This window comes from Sparus aurata, chromosome 4 (assembly GCF_900880675.1).
Source record: "Sparus aurata chromosome 4, fSpaAur1.1, whole genome shotgun sequence".
In the NCBI taxonomy this organism is placed as follows: domain Eukaryota; kingdom Metazoa; phylum Chordata; class Actinopteri; order Spariformes; family Sparidae; genus Sparus; species Sparus aurata.
In genome coordinates this window covers 9,529,048-9,548,354 of record NC_044190.1, presented here as the reverse complement: position 1 = coordinate 9,548,354, position 19,307 = coordinate 9,529,048, and the positions used below count along the sequence as shown (strand labels likewise).

Below are 19,307 nucleotides of genomic sequence, written 5' to 3'. Positions count from 1 at the left end.
AACCTAGTAGGTGTTGAGTCGTTAACCTCAAGTTATGATAGTTAATTAATGAAAATATTTTGAGTAGGCTGAAGTTTGGCGGGAAATGGGGCTGGTGATGGTTAGGAGAAAGTCAACATGGAGGCATCGTTCGCCACTAGTATCCCACCTTCAGCTGTGACCAAAACTTCCTTCGGAGGCTGAGCAGGTGATTTGTAGATGTTTTATTTTGCGAAACGTTTAGAGGAAGTGTGTGGTTCGTCAGTCCGCCGCGCTTCACAGGTGGAGAGGAGGAGGGCGGTGTGTTTCCAGCGGGGACAGTCCCGTTGAGAGGAGCGGCTGCACGGACGGACATTTTCATCCAGTAGCCAAACAAATACAGCAAAAGAAAACAAGAAGACGAAGAAGAGCAGAAGAAACTTAACGAGGTAGGTTTCACCAGATTTACGTGTTTGTGTGTTTGTTTTCACTCGGCCAGGTCCACTATTAGAAAATAAACAGAATAATATCAATTAAAGTTGGAAGTATTCATAAAATATGTGGCTGCTTTAAAGTTAAACGCCATTAAAGCTTATTTATCACGGGGGGGTTAGCTTATGTTTGCCGCCTTATCAAAGTTTTCTCCATCAACAGTAGTATGTATGTTAACTTACAGCATGTGTCTACGTATTATTTACAGCATTAGTTAGTTTAACAAAGCCCGTGGAGTCATATATAGTGGCGTGAATAGTATAAATGCTGCTATGATGTTGTCTGTCGTCTCTTAGTGCCCATTAATGTGATAAAAAGAATCACACTTGGTGGCGTTTTCCGTATCAAACCGGTGTTTGTGCGGGAGCTTCGTCTTAAATACCTGGCAAGATTAAAGTAGTTGTTTGTTGTAAGGATTAAATTAAGGGATAAACCACCCTGTGTGGAGTTGTTTCTCGTGTTTCTGAAGGCTTGAGGGTTCACATGTGCAGGACGAATGGTGTTCAGCACCGCGGACAGCTCCGGAGTACCGTGCGACACTGTGGAGGAACAGTTCAGATCAGAGCTGAAACATCCAAATAAACCTCCACGTCCTCGTGTTTCTAAAGCAAGTGGGTGAAAAAGTGCTATGCAGAAGTGATATTATCTAAATTGAAAACAAGTGAAAGGAGTTATTTTGTGCTGTCACATTTTAGCAGGCTGCTCATGGATGGAAACTCAGATGGGCATTGTTCTGCATGGTCTCTTAGTGTTGCACAGAGACGTAGTTATGATCACAGTGGTGTTCATTCTGGCTGTTTTAGTCTGAGATGTAGTGATTTCCACTGTTCTGACCTTCTCCCTTAGTGTTTCTAACATAACCAGAGCCGAATAGGTTGTCATTAATGGTTACACGTAATACCCATCCTGTGTTGTGGAGAGAGTTGTGTATTTTGGGCACCCAGTAGAAAAGATAAAGTGATTTTGTTATGTGGCACAATAGAAGTTTGTTAGCAGTTTGTCTCCTGAGTCTCCGTGTGAGGACACAGGGACAACGAGTTACAGTGTGAGTGAGGAAATAAAGCCTTTCTTGTGACTTTGTAGACTAATGATGTTTTGAAGTTGTGAAAAGATTAATAAGAATAAGAATTGGTGGAACACAGGTGAATAAATGACGTCCTTTTCTTTAGTATTAAAGGCAGGACTTGTGTTGATGAACGAAGGAGAACGTACTGACACCGACTCCTATGCAGATCAGCACGTGTGTGTTGCTTTTGTTTGGCAGCCTTGTGTTGTCTGTAACCACATCCAAAAAAACATCCTACCTTGTTTGATTTTGCATTTTAATTTTATGCTAATATATGTCATGGTTGTAATGTTAGTAAGGATTTGGTTAATATGTCTGACCACAAATATCAGTTAAATCAACATATTACTGCTTGTTATAGAGTAATAGAGCAAAACTCAGCTCTACAATGTAGCAGCTGCTACTTTTCTATTCTACTCTACCTGGTAGTTTAAACATCTAGCTAACTGTTAAAGTGGTGAAAAAGGTTTGGAGTGTCATAAATCTCGGTTTGTCTGTGAAATGGTGCTTTTACTTTGTTCATGCTATAGGTGAAGCAGGTGTTTTGAAGAGACTCTGAATAGTAGTGAAGCAGATGAAATGTTACGGTGAAAATGAGCTCAGGGTGCACATATAATCGTTTTCCTGGTGAGAAAATGGTTCCAGTCTCGACTGACACCCTCCCTCCCCTCCCTCTGCCCCCCCTCAGCACCCACCCGTCACCAATCCATCACTCTGCCCACAGAAAGGTGAGAAATCACCACCAGCCTCCAGCCCGGTCCTGCTACATCAGTTGAAAACACAGTAACACACATTTTCTAAGATCCCTTTCAAACAGTCACACAGTCTAATTTATTCATCTTGTTCTCTTCTTGTTGAATTTCAATGTAATCTGCTGAAAAAAAATGCCAGATGGTAGAAAAACAGTGACATCCAAGAATGCACTGTGATCACAATCTTCTCTTTCACTGCATGTTGCTCACTTATTAGTTTTCAGCACTAAAATGAGCTGGGAGATTGATTCGCAGTTCAGTCTTGGCACCTGCTGTCTTTTTTTTACCCTGTGGGATTTTTATATACGGATTGGTTTTGGACATGAGCTTTTAAAGCCTGTTGATGTTGGGGAGGCACATCATTCATCAAAATAGAGATTTTAATGTGGCAGTTTGTCATCATTAGTTAATTCCATCTTGTTTGGGAGGGGCAGATGTTTTCAGAAGCCCTGCAGGATGTTTTAGGCTCACGCACACAGTGTGTCTTCAGACTTAGATAATTGTGCTTACAGAGGTGTTGACTTGAGTCACATGATTTTAGACTTAACAAAAACAAAAGAGACTTACATGACATAATACCAATGACTTTTGAATTAAGACTTCAGCCTTTTGACTTGGAAAGACTTTATATCCTCTCATGTTAGAAAAAAGCATGCATTGAGTCACTTCTCCATTTTTTCAATCACTTGTACGTACCTGAAAAAGTTGGAATTTTGCATTATGGACTAGAAGACAAATATTTAGTACTAAATAAACAAAATGTAAAGGCTATGAGACTTTCCTTGACTTGTAAAAACAAGGAGAAACAGGGATCTTGCAGCAAAATGCAGCTGAAACAGATGCTTCTCAGCTCGAGGACAGCAAACCTTCAAAGAAAAAAAGAGAGTGTTTGAACAGTTACTAGTTGTGTTATGCAAAAAATCATATTGTGATTTTTTTGGACAGATATTGCAATGTGGAATGATAATAATTAATTTTCACTGAAAAAAATGAATAAATGATGATTGATGATTGTTGATTTTTGCTGGGCTCCGTACTTAACGCGCCTGTTCCCTTGCGTGAACATGATTTGTATCTCTATAGCACCAAAATGTATCATTTATAATGTATGTATTTGACACATTTTATCTTCATCAAATAATTGTAGCACCAGCAATTTAGATATTGCAATTGGCTATAATGACATTTGGATAATGTTTCTATTAACTGTGCAGCCATTGGTGTAAACAATACACAGTTTAAAATATAAAATAAAATGCCTTTACAAATGTATTATAAAGAAGGAAATGCTTTCAACACGTTTGTTTGAGATCACAGAATACGTTTCAATGTTTTCTTTGTTTAATAGGAAATTCCACACACATGCGTATTTATGAAAGCATCTTTTAGAGGTATATGAACATAGTTTCTTGACCTGGCAAACCCATAGTTGGTAGAGAGAGACTCACACACCTCTGTATTCTGATCCTGATACTCCATCAACAAAATGGATAATTTTTTATGTTTGAAATTGTGATATGTCCTCCTCTTATCGACCAGGATGACATGGCGGATCTGTAGTAACCTGACTCTGCTCTCTGCTGGTACAGCGGCTACACTCTGTAGGGATGCTTGTCCACCTCCTCTCTCAGCCTTCAGGAGAGGTTGATGTTAAGTTGTTGTTCATTCAGTCTGATTAAGACTTTAAAGAGGGGATAAGTTCATGATTTTTATCTTTGCAACATTAAAATCAGTCATAATTCCAATAGAATAAACAGTGTGTCTGATAGAAAGGTTCTGTTTACAACACGTGTGTGATGTATACTGTAATTGTGTCGTCTGTATTCGTACATTGTTTACATGTCTCTCTTCATCCTGTTTGTCTTATGAATGTATAGCCTATTGTGGGTGTATATGGACCTATATTTATTTGAATATGTACTGTACTATATGCGCCTGTCATCACTGTGTATGTGTGAGAGTATAAATGAATAACATGTACAGAGCAGCATGTTGACAGGTGTCCATTTGAATGTGTGCAAGCAGGAGGAGAGAGGAGAAGAAATGGTGGAAAGGAGGGGGTGGTGAAGTGTGTGTGTGTGTGTGTGTGTGTGTGTGTGTGTGTGTGTTTGTGTGTGTGTGTGTGTGTGTGTGTGTTTGTTTGTGTGTGTGTGTTTGTGTGCATTCTAGGTTTTGTGTGTGTTAGCGCGAGCAGAAGCAAGAGAGAGACTGTGCATGCCAAAGTGAAAGAAAAAGGAAAACATGTACAAGGGATGCAAAGTAAAATAGAGCGAGAGGGAGAGTGGTACATGTGTTATGTAAGTGTGTGTGTGAGCGTGTGTGTGTGTGTGTGTGTGTGTGTGTGTGTGTGTGTGTGTGTGTGTGTGTGTGTGTGTGTGTGTGTGTGTTCGTATTCTGTAGGCCTACAGATTAATCCAGTGGGTTTTATCCTCAGTGAATGGGACAGTGGGGCTTTGCAGTGATTATCCCTGCAGGCCACAGATGATTGCTTTGAATCTCCTGTACGTCCCACACCACCATGTTTCCCTGCCTGCACATCATTCTGTCTGCCTAATTTATTGAGAAGGTGTTGACTTTCAGTAAGAGTTGACAGATGATAGAATTTTAGAAGATGTCTGTAGGTGGCTGCAGATGCTTGAAGTGTCATCTTATAAAGGATTTACCCTCTGATAGATTTCAAATATGTGTCTAAACAGTTTAAATGTGTAAGTTAAACTTTATTTTCCTTCCTGTCTGATTCATCGCTCCACCTCTGCACATGCCTGTTTTCCCGTCCGTCCATGGCTCTGTTTAATCTGCCAGTCTCAATCCTAGTCCGCCTGCCATGCGTCCTCCTTTGGATTACGTAACGAGGAAATGTCAGAAATGCAATCTGCTCCATCATTCCTGCTCAGCTATAACAGAAATGCCCAAATGCTGGGAACCATTTGTCATATGGGTCTCGTAATCCTCCGTCACAGCAGAGGTGTTAAAACATCTTAAATGGTGCATTTTTACACTCGCTGCCAGGTGGTCAGATTGTGACCTTGTACCTCTTTGCTCAGTCACTGAGTGGCAGCTGTGTGCAGTTACTGTGTGTTATGGCAAAATAAGCCCCTTGGGCCTGTCATTATAGAAAACTAAAGGAAATGCAAAGTCCTGGCATATTATAGGCAATTGCTTTGAGGATAATAACATCTAAGGTTTCCATTTTGGTGACATTTCACTAGAAAATCGCTCATAAATTACACACCCAGGCATTTACCCTTCTGATTTCCTCAGTGATTTTCCACAGCAGATTTCTCTCTGTGTGTCCTTCCTGTCTCTCCATAGGGAATGTTTTAATTCGTTGAGGCCATATTGTCACGGCAGGCGATTGCTGTGGGCAGAAGACCAGCGTGGTATGAGCTTTTCTAGCTCGCACCGTTCACATTCAGCCACTGTGGTCAACGTGGATAGAATCAGAGGGCTCGATTATGAAGCTGTTCTCTGAACATCTGACATCCATCCTGCAGTTTTTGAATCTAAAAGTACTTTTATCCTCAGTGTGGGTGGACACCTAGTTTTAACTTTTTGATGTGTTACTGAATAGGAATTGAAAGAGAAATAATGAAGAAGTGGTATCTCTGGCTCGAATACTTTTTATTCACATGAACGTTTCAGAAAAGATCTAGAACGTGGAACATTTTGAGGAGGCTGATATACAGTAAAAATCCATCTTATACTTCAGCTTACATAGACTGCTGCTCTTGTACCGAGTAAAAGTGAATCGTTCTATCCAGCTGTCTTTTGAGAAAGCTGTTTGAAGATAATTATAAATCTGCTCTTCTTGTGTGCAAAATGTGACTGACTGTGACTGACTGTGTGGTTTTGAAGTTAAATGTGATCTAAAAAATGTGATAAAGCAACAGGAACAGTCGCACTGAAAAGACTTAAGTCCTATTCATCTTGTCAGGGAAGATAAAACAGAGACATTTTCCTTTCAAAAAGTTTCAGTTTTGGTTTTTTTTTTTGTTCATTTTTCATCCTAAAATTATAATTACTAGCATTAGTAACACTAGTTAGGACACCAGACTGCTGAATCCTGTTTCGTGCGTGCATTTGTGTGTGTGTTGGTACATGTATGGTATATGAGCAGTCAGGCATGAAGTGGTGGGTGTACTGTCTGAATAGTTTAGCCCTTAGGCTCCCATCATGCTCCGTGGCCCGGTCACATCTTGGCATCTGTTTACTACTCATAGGTCAGCAGGGAGGTACAGTATGGATGCTTTGTCTGTGTGTGTGACGACACTAAACTAACAATATTTGCATATGTGTAATGGAAGTGAAATATATAATACATTTTATTTTCTGTAGTCCATAAAAGTTCTATTTTAATAGTAGACAAATTAATCGACAATCAGGTCCTCAACAAACAAACAAGCAGCAGCAGCAGCAGCAGCAGCAGTATAAAGGTCAGAGCCACAGTGCTCCAGCCTCATCTGCTCCATGTTATACCTGTAGTGTAAAACACACTTTCATGTGCCTTGGAGTCAAATGTGCTGTTTAAATTAAGTTTTGTTTGCTAGCTAGAATATTGATTAAAACAGTGACCAAACAAAGTATGGACTAAAAGTAGTCTTCTGTATCATGAGTTTGAACAATCCTTTTCCAACCTTGTGTTGCTGCACTTTGTATGCCGACCATATACCCAAACTACCTCCCTGCAGTTCCATGTAGTACTTAGAGGAAGCGCTTCATTCATCCAAGAGAACTTGCGTCTGACCAAGTCCATGTTTGTCACCATAACACATTTGGGAAAACAATTTAGAAAAATATAAACGAAACTTCTGGAAGATTGGATATAACTATCACCATGTGAATAAAGTGATTAAATGGAACTAATTCTGTCAGAGAGAGGCAGCCCAACATCAAGACCAACACCGAAACAGGAGCTACAGGAAGTGATAGACTGCAGAAAAACCTCCCCGTTGTGTGGATGTGCCTATTATAATCTGAAGGTTGTCTGAGAATATAGATGGTGGTGTTATACAGTATATAGAGTGTCAGCAGATGCTTCATCCTCTTGAGTCCTGACAGGTTTGATTAAATGTATTGCTCTGTTTGGTCCTGAGCAGGCAGCTCCCAATCAACTGACACGGCATCAGTAAATATAGTGGCGTATGTTGGGTGTTTTGTGTTTACGTATGTGTGTGTAATTGAAGGGTATCAGTCTCTCCATCTTAACAAGAGCCTTTCTGACTCCAGGATAAGTGTTTTTTGAGAGGCTGTAGCGCTGGGCAAGAAGCGGGGTACATCCGGCACAGGTTGCCAGTTCATCACAGGGCTGACACATAGACACAAACAACCATTCATGCTCACATTCACATCTAGAGGCAATTAAGAGCCAGCAATTAACCTAACCTGCATGTCTTTGGACTTTGGGAAGAAAGCTGAAGCACCCAGAGGCACAGACGAATGGAGCACATGCAAACTCCACTCAGAAAAGTCCCAGGCCTTTGGGTAGTTTCAACCAGAACCTTCTTGCTGTGAAGCAATATTAGTTGTGGTTACATGCACAATAATTATTTTGTCTAGCATTTACATGCACCAAAGCATTTAATCAGAACAGAACTTTTTTGACATGTACACAGTGGGTCCACCTGCTGTGAAACATCTAATCTCGCTATATTTTAGAAGAAGAACATATATTTTTAAAAAACTTTATTTTGAAAGTTCAGTTCAATCAATCTCATTTATTTGCTCAGCCTGTTAATATACGTTTTTTTAAAGATTTGACCCACATCATATCCTGGGAGCGATGTTTGTGTTTCTAGATTAGTGAATTTCATCTTTGTTCATCTATTCAAACACTTGTTTGAAATCTCAGTTTTGAGGATTTCAACCATTGAGGCGTTCAATCCTTAAATCGCTTTCAGAGCTCAGAAAAAGCAAGTTTTCTTTTATCAGCAACAGACCAGTTCTGTTGTGCTACCGCCACGTTTCTGTCCCTCGTGGAAATGTCACATCATATTACCTCCTCCAAACCTATGCAGAAAGAATATATTTATTTAAACCAGAGAGAAACGATCAATTGAAGAGTTAACCTGGTCAATTCAACAGATTATCAAACGTTTACACCACCCCTCTCGTTCTGATTAGAAATTACTTTAGATCGCGGCGGACCGGATCAACCTTTTGTGATTGAGCTGGTTATTCTGATTTTAAGTGGAATATTAGAATACATGTAAATGCATTTAGTGGACACCACTGAACCACGGTGCCACTCTTCACTCATTTCATTATGCCCAAATATATGCTATAACCTCTATGGCAGGAAAATGTAGTGCTAAAATATTAGATGCTAAAGAACATTAGGTTAAGCGCCTACAAATCCACATGTCTTCCATTGATGTGATTGGTTCTTGTGCCACAAAGAGCACAGTTACTTTAATCACAGAAAGATGATGAATGAAGGCAAACTCTTTGCACCTACAACATAATCTGATTTTTGTAATGTAAGTAGCATCTTCTGAACCTGTAGGCTTAATGTCTGTGGGAGTTTTCAGGTAAACTTCCTTTGTTAAACCAGGTTAGGAGCCCAGGCAGTCCCAGTTACACTGTTAGAGACACTGATTAGATAAAATGGAAAAATCTATGAAAATTAATAATGTAATCTGGCACACACATAGACTGCTGCAATAATAATGGAGATATATACAGACATTTCTGCACAGACACAATGATGTAAACACACTCTACTGTATGTTCTAACCAGGCACACACACACACACACACACACACACACACACACACACACACAGCTGTTGCATTAATAACGTTGACCTGGTTTTATCCTGTGAATAATGAAACACGGTTCTGCTTTGATGTGCTAAGATGTCGGACCCTCCCACACACCTACGCACACACCTACGCACAAACACACAACCTTGTCCACCCTCTGCTCCTCTCCTCCTTGTCCTCGAACAGGTTCTCCCTGTGTGATGTTGTCAGTTTTCGAGTGTAGAGAGATGTTAACCTTCAAAGAACAGACACGCACACACATGCACTGTTATTTTCAATGTGAAAAGGTGTGTCCGCGGTCTCCTTCGCTTCACTTTAAATGGACATAAGAGAGAAATCACCGGTGGCATGTCCGTGTTATAATTACAGAGATTGTTATAAAGTTTTAAGCTGCAGTCTAGTTTATGTACTGTTCTAATTTTCAAGAGGAAAGATAAGGATGGATGTAAGACAGGAGGTCAAGCCTTTTGCAAATCGAGGAGGGAGAAAGGGAATAAGAGAAGGAGTGACTTCTGCCCTGTGGTTCAGAATCAGTAGGTTTGTTCACCTCTATTACCTTCAGTGTGTTCGGTGCAGTACTGCTGAGCGAAGAGGTGTGCCTGAATAAGAATTAAAAAAAAGAAATCTCTTTGTGTCAAATTCTTTCCATTACTGCTCCTTCATGCATGTTCTCCCCGTAGGGTTCCCAGAAACCCACCGGCTGCCTAGGGTTCACTTTTGTACTGCTCAATTCTACATGAGTGGCTTTGCTCACAATAACACAAAGAAAAGGCGTGTTACAGAAATAGCAATGCTAATTTTCAGTCTCACTGTGCCCACCGTCTCATACCCAGAACCTCTCTCACTAATCCACAAAAACAATGCATGAACGAGAGAGAAAAGTGCAGCAGCTATTCTAAAAATCCCCCAGATTTAGGTTAGTGCTTCTATGAGAAACATACAACTGAAAAACTGACAAGCTGACCTGGTTTCCCCGAATTTCAGTGCAGCCAGAGTGTCCGAATGTCCTATTTCCTTCACAAACATTGTTTATCTCAACTGAACACAGCACTTGATTGATAGCAGTCTTCTCGGTTCAGAGTCGGGGCAGTTTATCACGGCAGCCTGACAGTCTGCTACAGTGAGGGATGGTAAACAAGCATGACTTCATCTTTTTTATCTTGCATCTTTCCTGAATGAGTCCTGCATGCAGTGGAAGGCATTGTTGAATTCCTCTTTTAGGCATTTATCCTTCATACAGGCTGCATTAAATCTACCTGCGTTTTCTATTTATTTCATACAACATGTAAGACAGCATCTTTAATAACATCCCTCAAATCTATCATGATTTATTTTCCTATGTTTCTATTAAGGTTTACGTCAAGAGAACTCAAACATCTAGGTAAATTAAGAAAATCTGTGTCATCAGTCTGTTTACGACCCTTGCAGTCATCTTCTTGGGTTCAGTTCCATTTTCCAGTTCCTGGTGTTGTTGGTGAGACTGTGACTGAAGTGCTGATTTAACTTCAAAATGCTGTAACCTGATTAAGGTCTGCTGTATTTTAGGACTTGGTTCATAGCACAAAGGTGTACGATGAGACAGAAAAGCTTTAAATGTGGCTGCACGAGTTGGGATAAATACAGTCTACTGTTTAATAGTCTGTGCCCCATATCTGTCTCATATTTTCTGCTTTTTAAAAAACAAAGTATTACTTAAAGCCCTTCAATCTGCTCACAGACTTGGGGCAGAAGTTGAGCTGTGTGATCAATGTCCACAACTGTCATAATGCCAATATATGGCTTATAACAGAATCTGCCCTTCCTTTCAAATCAAAGTGCCTCTTTTCTCCTAATCCTGTGTTGTTGTTATGTCCAACGCATCCTGTTTAAACAGGAAATAAACTGCATTTTAAAAGTTCCTAGGTAACTATTCCATATTATGAGTAGGTGCAATACAATCACTGCATGTCAAGTGCATTATACTGATGCATTAATACACTGAAAACACATATGTACTGTATATGAATGAGACTGAAAACTGCAGTTTTGTGTCTATCGCTCTTATCAGTTTGTAATACATAGTTTTTCATTAGAATGTATGCATTATAAACTCTATTGTCACTTTATTTTTTTCTCACTGTTTTCACTTTAAACCTTCTGGTAAAAACAGTGACTTTCCAGCAATCACTGCCGCATGCTGTATTTTCATCAGTTTTTTGTGTTTTCAGAGTGGAATTTTCCATTCGTATGCTTCGACAGGATTTTTTCTTTGTTGCCTGAAATAGCTTTTTGTTGGATTCCTCCACAATTGGGGCTGTGTAGCTTTGTGTTAATCATGTCAGCCTATGACAGTGCTAATCCAGTCCCTCCTCTGGAGCTCTGAGCCATAACTGTACGCAGCTCTGTTATGCTGCGATGTATTCATACGCAATCTATGAAGCAAACACTCCTAGTTCAAATCACCTTAACAACAGGACACGAGGTGGTAGCCTGTGTGGTGTGCTGGCACTGGGTTGCTTTGTAGGCAGGAGAAGATGTGTTGGTGGATGTGACCGATGATGTAGGAAAACAGAGACAGACAAGAATGTCAAATCCAGGATGGAAAATATAAGAAAAACAGATGTTGGACTCCAAATATGAGCAGCTGGACTTTTAAATGAATATGCTGCTGTGTTCAGGCTCCTGCCGGTTTCGCATGTCCCTGCTCTTTCCAAACCTCCTCTCTTCCTGTTTACGCATCTCCCTTTAACTTTTCGGATTAATGCTATTAATACTCTGATCAATAATTCATTTGTGCCCTTTTAATGTCTCTGTATAAATCAATGTTCTCCCATCATGCTTAAATTTGTTGCTAATTTAGTCTTTGATGAGAAGCACTGATTGCTGTGGTATTTTTGCTCTGTACAGACATCACTTGTGACTGTTATCTTGATATTTATGTCCTTTGTCCTCATCTCGTTGATGTAACGATCCTTTTTCTATTTTCTGTGAGTGTCAGAATTTCCACTGTAATGGCTTCTCATTCTGACTATCCAGGTGTAATTCTGGTGCAGAAAAGTATCACCTCCTGTGAGCCAGATGATTTCACCAGCTGTAAAGTGTTCAGCTGGAAACTGAAGTATTGCTTTGTTGTAACAGTCAACTACAGATGAGGCACTGAAGTAAATGTCGAGGTAAACGCTGAAGATTATTACCTGGGCTTGGAAAAGGAGATGAAGAGAAACAAAGAAAGCAAGTGAGGGGAGATAGAGTTAGAGGAGAGAGTGTGTGCGAGAGAAAACAGTGGAGAGTAAATCCTCTTTCCCTGCTGACTTTAATCTCTCCGCGGCCTGAGCCTGGCAGTTCAGGCCTTACAGCAGCCCTCAGTCGAGACGAGTGACAACCAGCAGGGCCGCAGGTGGGGGATGGGGACGGCAGGACCTTGTGTCACGTCAGCTCGACTGTAACGTGTGTTTTTGTTTTTGTTTGTGTGTGTGTGTGTGTGTGTGTGTGTGTGTATCTCTCTCTCTATGAAACATGTTAAGCATGTTAGTGGAAGTGAATGTCAGAGTGAGATGGGTGGAGGAGGAGGAGGAGAGACATAAAGACCGCTGGAGGGAGGCAGTGAATTGCTTGAATTAAAGTGTGATGTGAAACATTCATTAGACTAATTGGAAAGAGAAAAAAACAAGACTTTTTTCTTTTTTATTCGTCTCCAGCAAAAGAGGGTGATAATGATGGCTGATGGGTAGCTGAGCTAACGAGAGCACATCATTTGTTTTTATTACTGTAACTTTTTAAGTAAAGAACAAAAGTGGACTTCTGACTTTGTGTGCTAATCCTCCTGTGTTTGCAGGACAGAGGTTATTTGGGCAGATACCATTTCACCCAAAGCACTTGGGATGTTGGTCCCTAGGGACTACTTGTCAAGAAACTAAGAGATTATTTTAACCGTTGTTTGCGTTTTAAGCAGGGTTGAAAGACATTTGAAAATGAGGTAAATTAGTCTAGTAAAATGTGATTAAGCAACAGCTGCTCCAATGTTATATGTATATTTTCTGGTATGACTACACAACAACAATGACACTATATAAAGTGTCGGACTGGCTTTATTATTTCTCTTTCATGCTGATTTGTCCGAACACAATGAACTAAAAACTAACCGGTGTGCAGCTGCAGATTTAGGCCGTAAGATCTTGTAGTTCTGGGAAGTGAAACGCACTGATTTCTTGCAATGTTTCCTAGTCTTTGGGTAAAGTTCCTGCGGTGGAACCGCAGCTCATAGGCACAAGTCTAAAAATGTCTCTTGGTTGGTCCACTGCATTGATCCAGATCGAGATAATCTCCGCAAATATTGGATGGATTGCCATGAAAATTAAATACAGCTGGTCTCCAGAGAATTATTGACGACCTTTAGACTTCTCAGCTAGTGGTTTCAGTTAGCATTTAGCCATGGTATGGATCACATGGTTGGTCAGTCTGTCCACCACTTTGGGTCAGGCTGATAGTTCCTGAAAAACTGGATGGATTGTTCCTTTGACAGCGAAATTCATGGTCCCCTGTAACTACTATGATGTCCTAAACCTTTTAATTAGTGTCAATGTTTTTAGCTTTTCCAATACTGCTCTATTGTGACCAAATACACAGCAAACTCAGTATAATCGACTTCATCTGTACCCCATGCTTTTAATGCTAATTAGCAAAAGCTAGCAAACCTTACTAAGATAGTGAGCATGGTAAACATGTTAGCATTGTCATTTTGAGCATGTTTGAATGCAGACAGTCAATACTAACAGGTGACTTTGGAGTGTCACTGCTTACCAAACTTCACATATGGACATCGAAATGTTCCATGGAGCTGCTTCACCACCCTCAACATGTGTTTACATGTCTTCCTGCTATGAGCAGCTCCTACAACTGTTTTTAGTGTACTTACCATGACTTTTCCATCGGACCACATTACGTACTCACACCCTGCTCAGATTTAGTACATAGTAAGGATTTGGGACCAAACTCATGCCTCGCTTCAGGAATTGAATATAATTTGTTAGTAGTAATACATATCCGATGTTTGTCAGTCCAATAAGCATAGTATCTCTGCTAAACTGCAACTAAACTAGTGTTAAATTGGTTTCCAGTGGGGTGAATCTGCAGTATGTTGTTTTAGACAAAGCTTAACTCAAATGAGAGTGTTAGAGGAGGTAGTGACAGAGATGGAGGGAGTGTTGCATCATGAAGACACCACAGCGTCACAAACAACACCCAAAATAGATGTTGTGTAAGGTGAATGATTTATTTAAAGTACGGTGTTCAAAACATTTAAATGTCAAAACAAAATGAGCACGAATTGGTGATGATAATTTTGACAGATTGCGAATGAGTGACAAAGGCAATGAAAGAGAGAGTGGTCTCTGTCAATACGAAAGGAAATGAGAAGACACAGCTGTGCTGTGAGTGTGTGTTAACAGGAAGCAGCTCCACTGCAAAGAGATAAGCAATCATCAGCAGATCAATAACACAGCAGAACATTACAGTGGGAAGATGAATGTAGTGAGGAGCATCAGGAACAGAAGACAGCATGTGAAAACAGGACTGAATGTTACTGAGTGAGATGTCACAGATTGCAGTGCAGCTATTGTTGCTCTTGTAATTGCACAGTGACATGTTTCATTACAGTATGTGAGGAGCACAGTGTTTTTTTTATATATTATTATGGAACATGCTTCCCTGCTATCAATGCTGTTGCCACTGACAATACAACCACGCCAGCACTGTTAACAAGCGGACATGAAGTGATGATCAGTCTTGGTCTGCTGCCATTTTGAACTTTATATCCATTTTCTATGGAAGAGCAGAGCAATTAATTAATCACCTGACGCTTGTGTCCAAAATGAACATGACTGAAGTTTTCTTGTATCTTGGCAGTTCTTATCAAAATCATTTTTGGCTGGTGAAATCATAAGAGGAACCGTTTCTAGTCCATCATAAAACATGGTGGATTTCTCTTCAGTCCATCTGCATTTTTCCTAAAGCCTCACCTCCTCTGTATGTCTCACCTGTATGGCAGCTGATAGATGAACTAAAGCTCACACCACTGTTGCACTCATTGTAAGGAGCTCTGCAGAGTCAGCCGAATGGCTAAAATGTAAAATGTCAACATAAATATTTTAAAGTGCAACTGTGTAGCAGGCATAGCAGACAAAAACAGAGAGAGAGGGAGAGAGAGAGAGAGAGGGAGGGAGTGTATGAAAGAAGGAGAGAAGCACTTTGAAAAGGCTGTCTTTTTCCCTCCATCTCTCTTCCCGGCACATGTTCAATTATTAACCGACCTGACGACTCCACCGGGATGGAGGCAGAGACAGACATACAGACAGAAGGCAGGGCAGAACGAGGAGATACTTTATCAAACATCCAGCTGTGACTTTAACTGACCTTGTGTCTGTTTACCTTAGAGACACACTGACAGGGACTGATTGATGGGTGCCCCTTTTCAGCCTCAAGCTGAAAACTATCTTTTTAGGTCCCAAAATTTAGTATATCAATAACATTCCCCAGCTGTTTTTGATATTTTAGGGAGAACTCATTTTATTTAACAGTGTCAAATGACTATTTATGGCTTTAACACTTAACGTGTAACTCAAAATATACCACAGCAAAGTAAGCCAATAATAATTCTGCTTTTGTAGCACACGAATGCTCCACTTTGATCCATCAGGAGTTTTCTTTTTTTTTTGGTGACAGATAAATAAAACAGTCTCCTCCAGCCACAGCTCCTGAATCAGTCCAAAACGCAGCGGTCCCTCGATCCCATCGTTGCACTGTACATTGCAGCAGATAACATTACATGAAGTTTTAATGATCCCCGAGCTGAAAGCTGCCGGGCAGTTACATTTATATCAGCAACGAGCCACATTAGAACAAAAATCCTTCAATATGATTTGTGCAATTGAAACAAAAACGCATCAGACATACAAATGAGATGTGATTGGACTAGATCAGATTATTTGCCTCATTAAAGGCTTAATTCTTCTCAGCCCTCGCCTCCTTCCCCCCGACCAGCAGCAGCAGCAGCAGCAGCAGCTGTAGCAGTGTCAGCCCGTAGAGTAACAGCCACATACATTTTTCATGGACCATACCTCCAGCTCTACTGTGTGTGGCTATATGAAATACTGTCTGGCAGCGCGTCAGAGGAGCAAAAATAGACCCCTGTCTCCGTCCTGATTCTTTTTCTTCAAGCCGTGAGAGTGATGGAGCTCCTCCCTTGTTGATGCCTGAGGAGGAAATATTCAGGGTCAGCGGGGTGGAGGTTTGAGCTTGGGGTGCGCGCAGAAGCATTGTTTTATTACATGGACGGTGTGTTTGTGGGTGTGCATGCACACAGTTGGTTGCGTGTTTGACTGGGGCTGTAAACAGAAGCAGAACCTTTTCGGCAACAGAGTTCTAAACAATGAATTATGCATCACTTGTGCTTTTGAGGTAAAAATTCTGCCTTTTATTTGGCTCAGTCAACTGATGAGTCAAAATGAGAGATCATTGTTTTATATCTTGTGTTGATGGTCTTTTTCTGTGTTGTTGTCAGCGACTGAGCAGTTAAGACAAAGGCTTCACACATTAATATTGACCTGCTTCAACTGCAGGAACCTTTCTAATAACCTTTAAAGGAACTCAGAGAACTTTCTCTGGATTCAGCTATAATTCCTACATGGATAAGTTTTAACTTCAGGGCTTGTAAATGGGTCAGGTCTGTTGTTAAAACACTCCACTTCAGTGCTGAAAGACTCTTTGACCATAGCTGCTATTAAGAATGGTGAAGCCTATTATAAAACAACCTCTCCCACCTCGAGAAGAATCAGACAAACAATGGGGGCAGAAAAAAGCCACAAAGATGATTTGAACAGTGTCTTTTGTTTGAAAATGTAACCTGTCAAGTCATCACTAATAGCCACTTTATTGAAGGATCATGCGTGAATATATCGTTTTGACTCATGTGCTGACAGAAATAGGGCTGTTTTCCGCCTGAACACCAGCTAATGCCCTGAAAATATATTCTTCCTTGCACTGTTTTGCAGTATTGTTGATGAACTCCTCCTCTTCTTCTCTCTCCCTTCCAGCCTTTCTTGTTTGAGGTCAAAGTTCAACAGTCATCATGGCGGACGAATCAGACATGCGCAATGAGCTGGCTGACCTGCAGACACGCGCAGACCAGATAGCTGATGAGGTACAGTAGAGGACGCATATACACACTTGTGTACACCTGAGTTAACATGCTTTTGTTTTGGCACACACACAAACACTGATGTTATCTACTCTGATATTGGAAAGAAAGATAATATGTCACATTGTGTTTACAGTAAAGTATTTCCCAAGAGCTTAAGATATGTAATTTAGTCTGTAACTCACAGTGTCTGCTCCAGCCAAATGTTTCCATGTGATTCCTTGTTGAAGTGACTGCTAGAGTTTAAGTATAACTTAATAAATCTAATAGAATGTGTTTGTTGGCTAATAACTGTGCACTTTGATGACATTCATCACATTAAAAGAAACTATTATTATATCTTTAAATATTGCTCTTTCTATTGTAATTAAGGTCAGTATATAGGATCGATTGACATATCAAGTATGATATGAAAATAATCTGACATGATTTATAATTACCACATTTAAGTCCTTGAAATAGCTCCTTCCTTATCTCTTATTAAAGATTCATGAGTATGTGCAAATGTTGCTCATTTCATAAGTTTAAATGCTGGGCAAAATACGTCTCCTACTTTACTGCAAAGTCCATGTGATGTCACCGACCATGCAGACGGATGGACACACAGCTTTCTAGTGTCTACCTCTGCACACACATCATTCTGCACAATTGCAGGGCAAATGCAAACTTTATTTCCATAGAAATCACAGTATGTCATATGCTACAGTCGACTCATACATGATGAACAACAGTGATTTGCCAGCCCAATCCCAAAAAAAGAACCGAAATCCAGTTGTATCCCATGTAATCTTGGACATTTTCATAACATCACAGCTAGGAACATCTGAGTCAGTTTATATTACCTGCTTTTTTAATAAACAGTAAATACATCTTTAAAAGTATGTAACTAACTGTGCACTTATAGGTGAAGTGAGAGGTGCAACAGAAAGCAAGAAAACGAAAACTGACATTTCAAAATGACCCGTTCTCAGGACACAAATGTATTCCTTCAGCCTCCAGGCTGACAGACACATCTTTTTTAATGTGACCCTCCCTTGCTTTAGCAATTTGTTCTCTAAGTCTCTTTCATCAAGCCTGCACTTTTTTAAGGAAGGCAGAACTTTGCCCTTTTTAATGAGTTGAGAGGAGCTCAGGAAGAGCAGATAATTCTGTGCAGCAGCATAATGGAGAAGCTCAAATGGCCTTATTAAACATTCATGAGGAGATAATGCAAGGCCAAAAGGCTCCATGGATGTGACGGGAGGAAAGGGAGGAAGAAATAGGGAAGGTAGGGCTGGATGGATAGATGGATGGAGGGAGCAACAGAGGGCAGAGGAGGAGCTGGAGACAACGAGATAACAACGGAGGAAAGTCTGAAATGAGGATTAGGAATGAAAAAGTCTTTGATTTAAGAGATGGGTGGGACTCAGAGGGATCATGCAGAGGGTAGAAAGTTGGCAAACAAAAGGTAGAAATCAGATAATTAATCCTGGGATCAGAGGAGAGAAGAATAATCAAGGCTAATTATATGACTGAGTATCAGTAATCTGTCTTTCTTCACATTAGAATATTGTTCTTTTTCTCTCCTTTGGCCACCTTTCAAATGTGCTTTGTAAACCCTTTATATACTATCTCAATGCACTGTGATGTTTATTGGGGAGTCTACAGTAACAGGTGATGTGTGTTATGCCTGCATTTTGTCTTGTGGACTCTCAGCTAATCATTTAATCCCTCTCTCTCTCCCTCCCTGCAGTCTCTGGAGAGCACTCGACGTATGCTGTCCCTTGTTGAGGAGGTGAGTCCAGTCATCCAGTGACACACATCACAAGGCCAGTCCTGCTCAATATATTTCTCTTGTTGACATTTACCAGCACCTGTCTCATGCAAGTTTTCACCTGATCAATCAGCTCAAAGATGATCAGTTCTTTAGTACAAAGTATGTTGAGCTGTCAGTCTGCCTGCTCAACCTCAGCACTGTTTAAGAGGAGGGGCTGAAGCTTTTTATGTTGAGTTGTTGGGTTGAACAGTCTCATCTGATCCAGGAACAAGGAAACCCCCTTGACAGCTGACAACCTGAGTAAACATATCAACAAACTGGGCCTTCAAACATAAATGCTAAACACCT

The 19,307-nt window shown here is 40.4% G+C and overlaps 1 protein-coding gene across 3 annotated transcripts in view; it reads left to right on the top strand.

Annotated features, from left to right (window-relative positions):
* Positions 1-211: 211 nt before the first annotated feature.
* LOC115580059 (synaptosomal-associated protein 25-A-like) overlaps positions 212-19,307 on the top strand; it is a 37,693-nt gene continuing 18,597 nt past the window's right edge. Inside the window, exons 1-4 of one of the 3 annotated variants that reach the window (XM_030413895.1) lie at positions 225-407; positions 2,205-2,244; positions 17,100-17,206; positions 18,936-18,977. In XM_030413895.1, the coding sequence (XP_030269755.1) occupies positions 17,135-17,206; positions 18,936-18,977 (114 nt within the window). In that variant the 5' untranslated portion in view covers positions 225-407; positions 2,205-2,244; positions 17,100-17,134. Of the gene's footprint in view, positions 408-2,204; positions 2,245-17,099; positions 17,207-18,935; positions 18,978-19,307 lie in introns of all 3 variants that reach the window. The other 2 variants (XM_030413896.1, XM_030413894.1) reach the window with 2 other exon arrangements.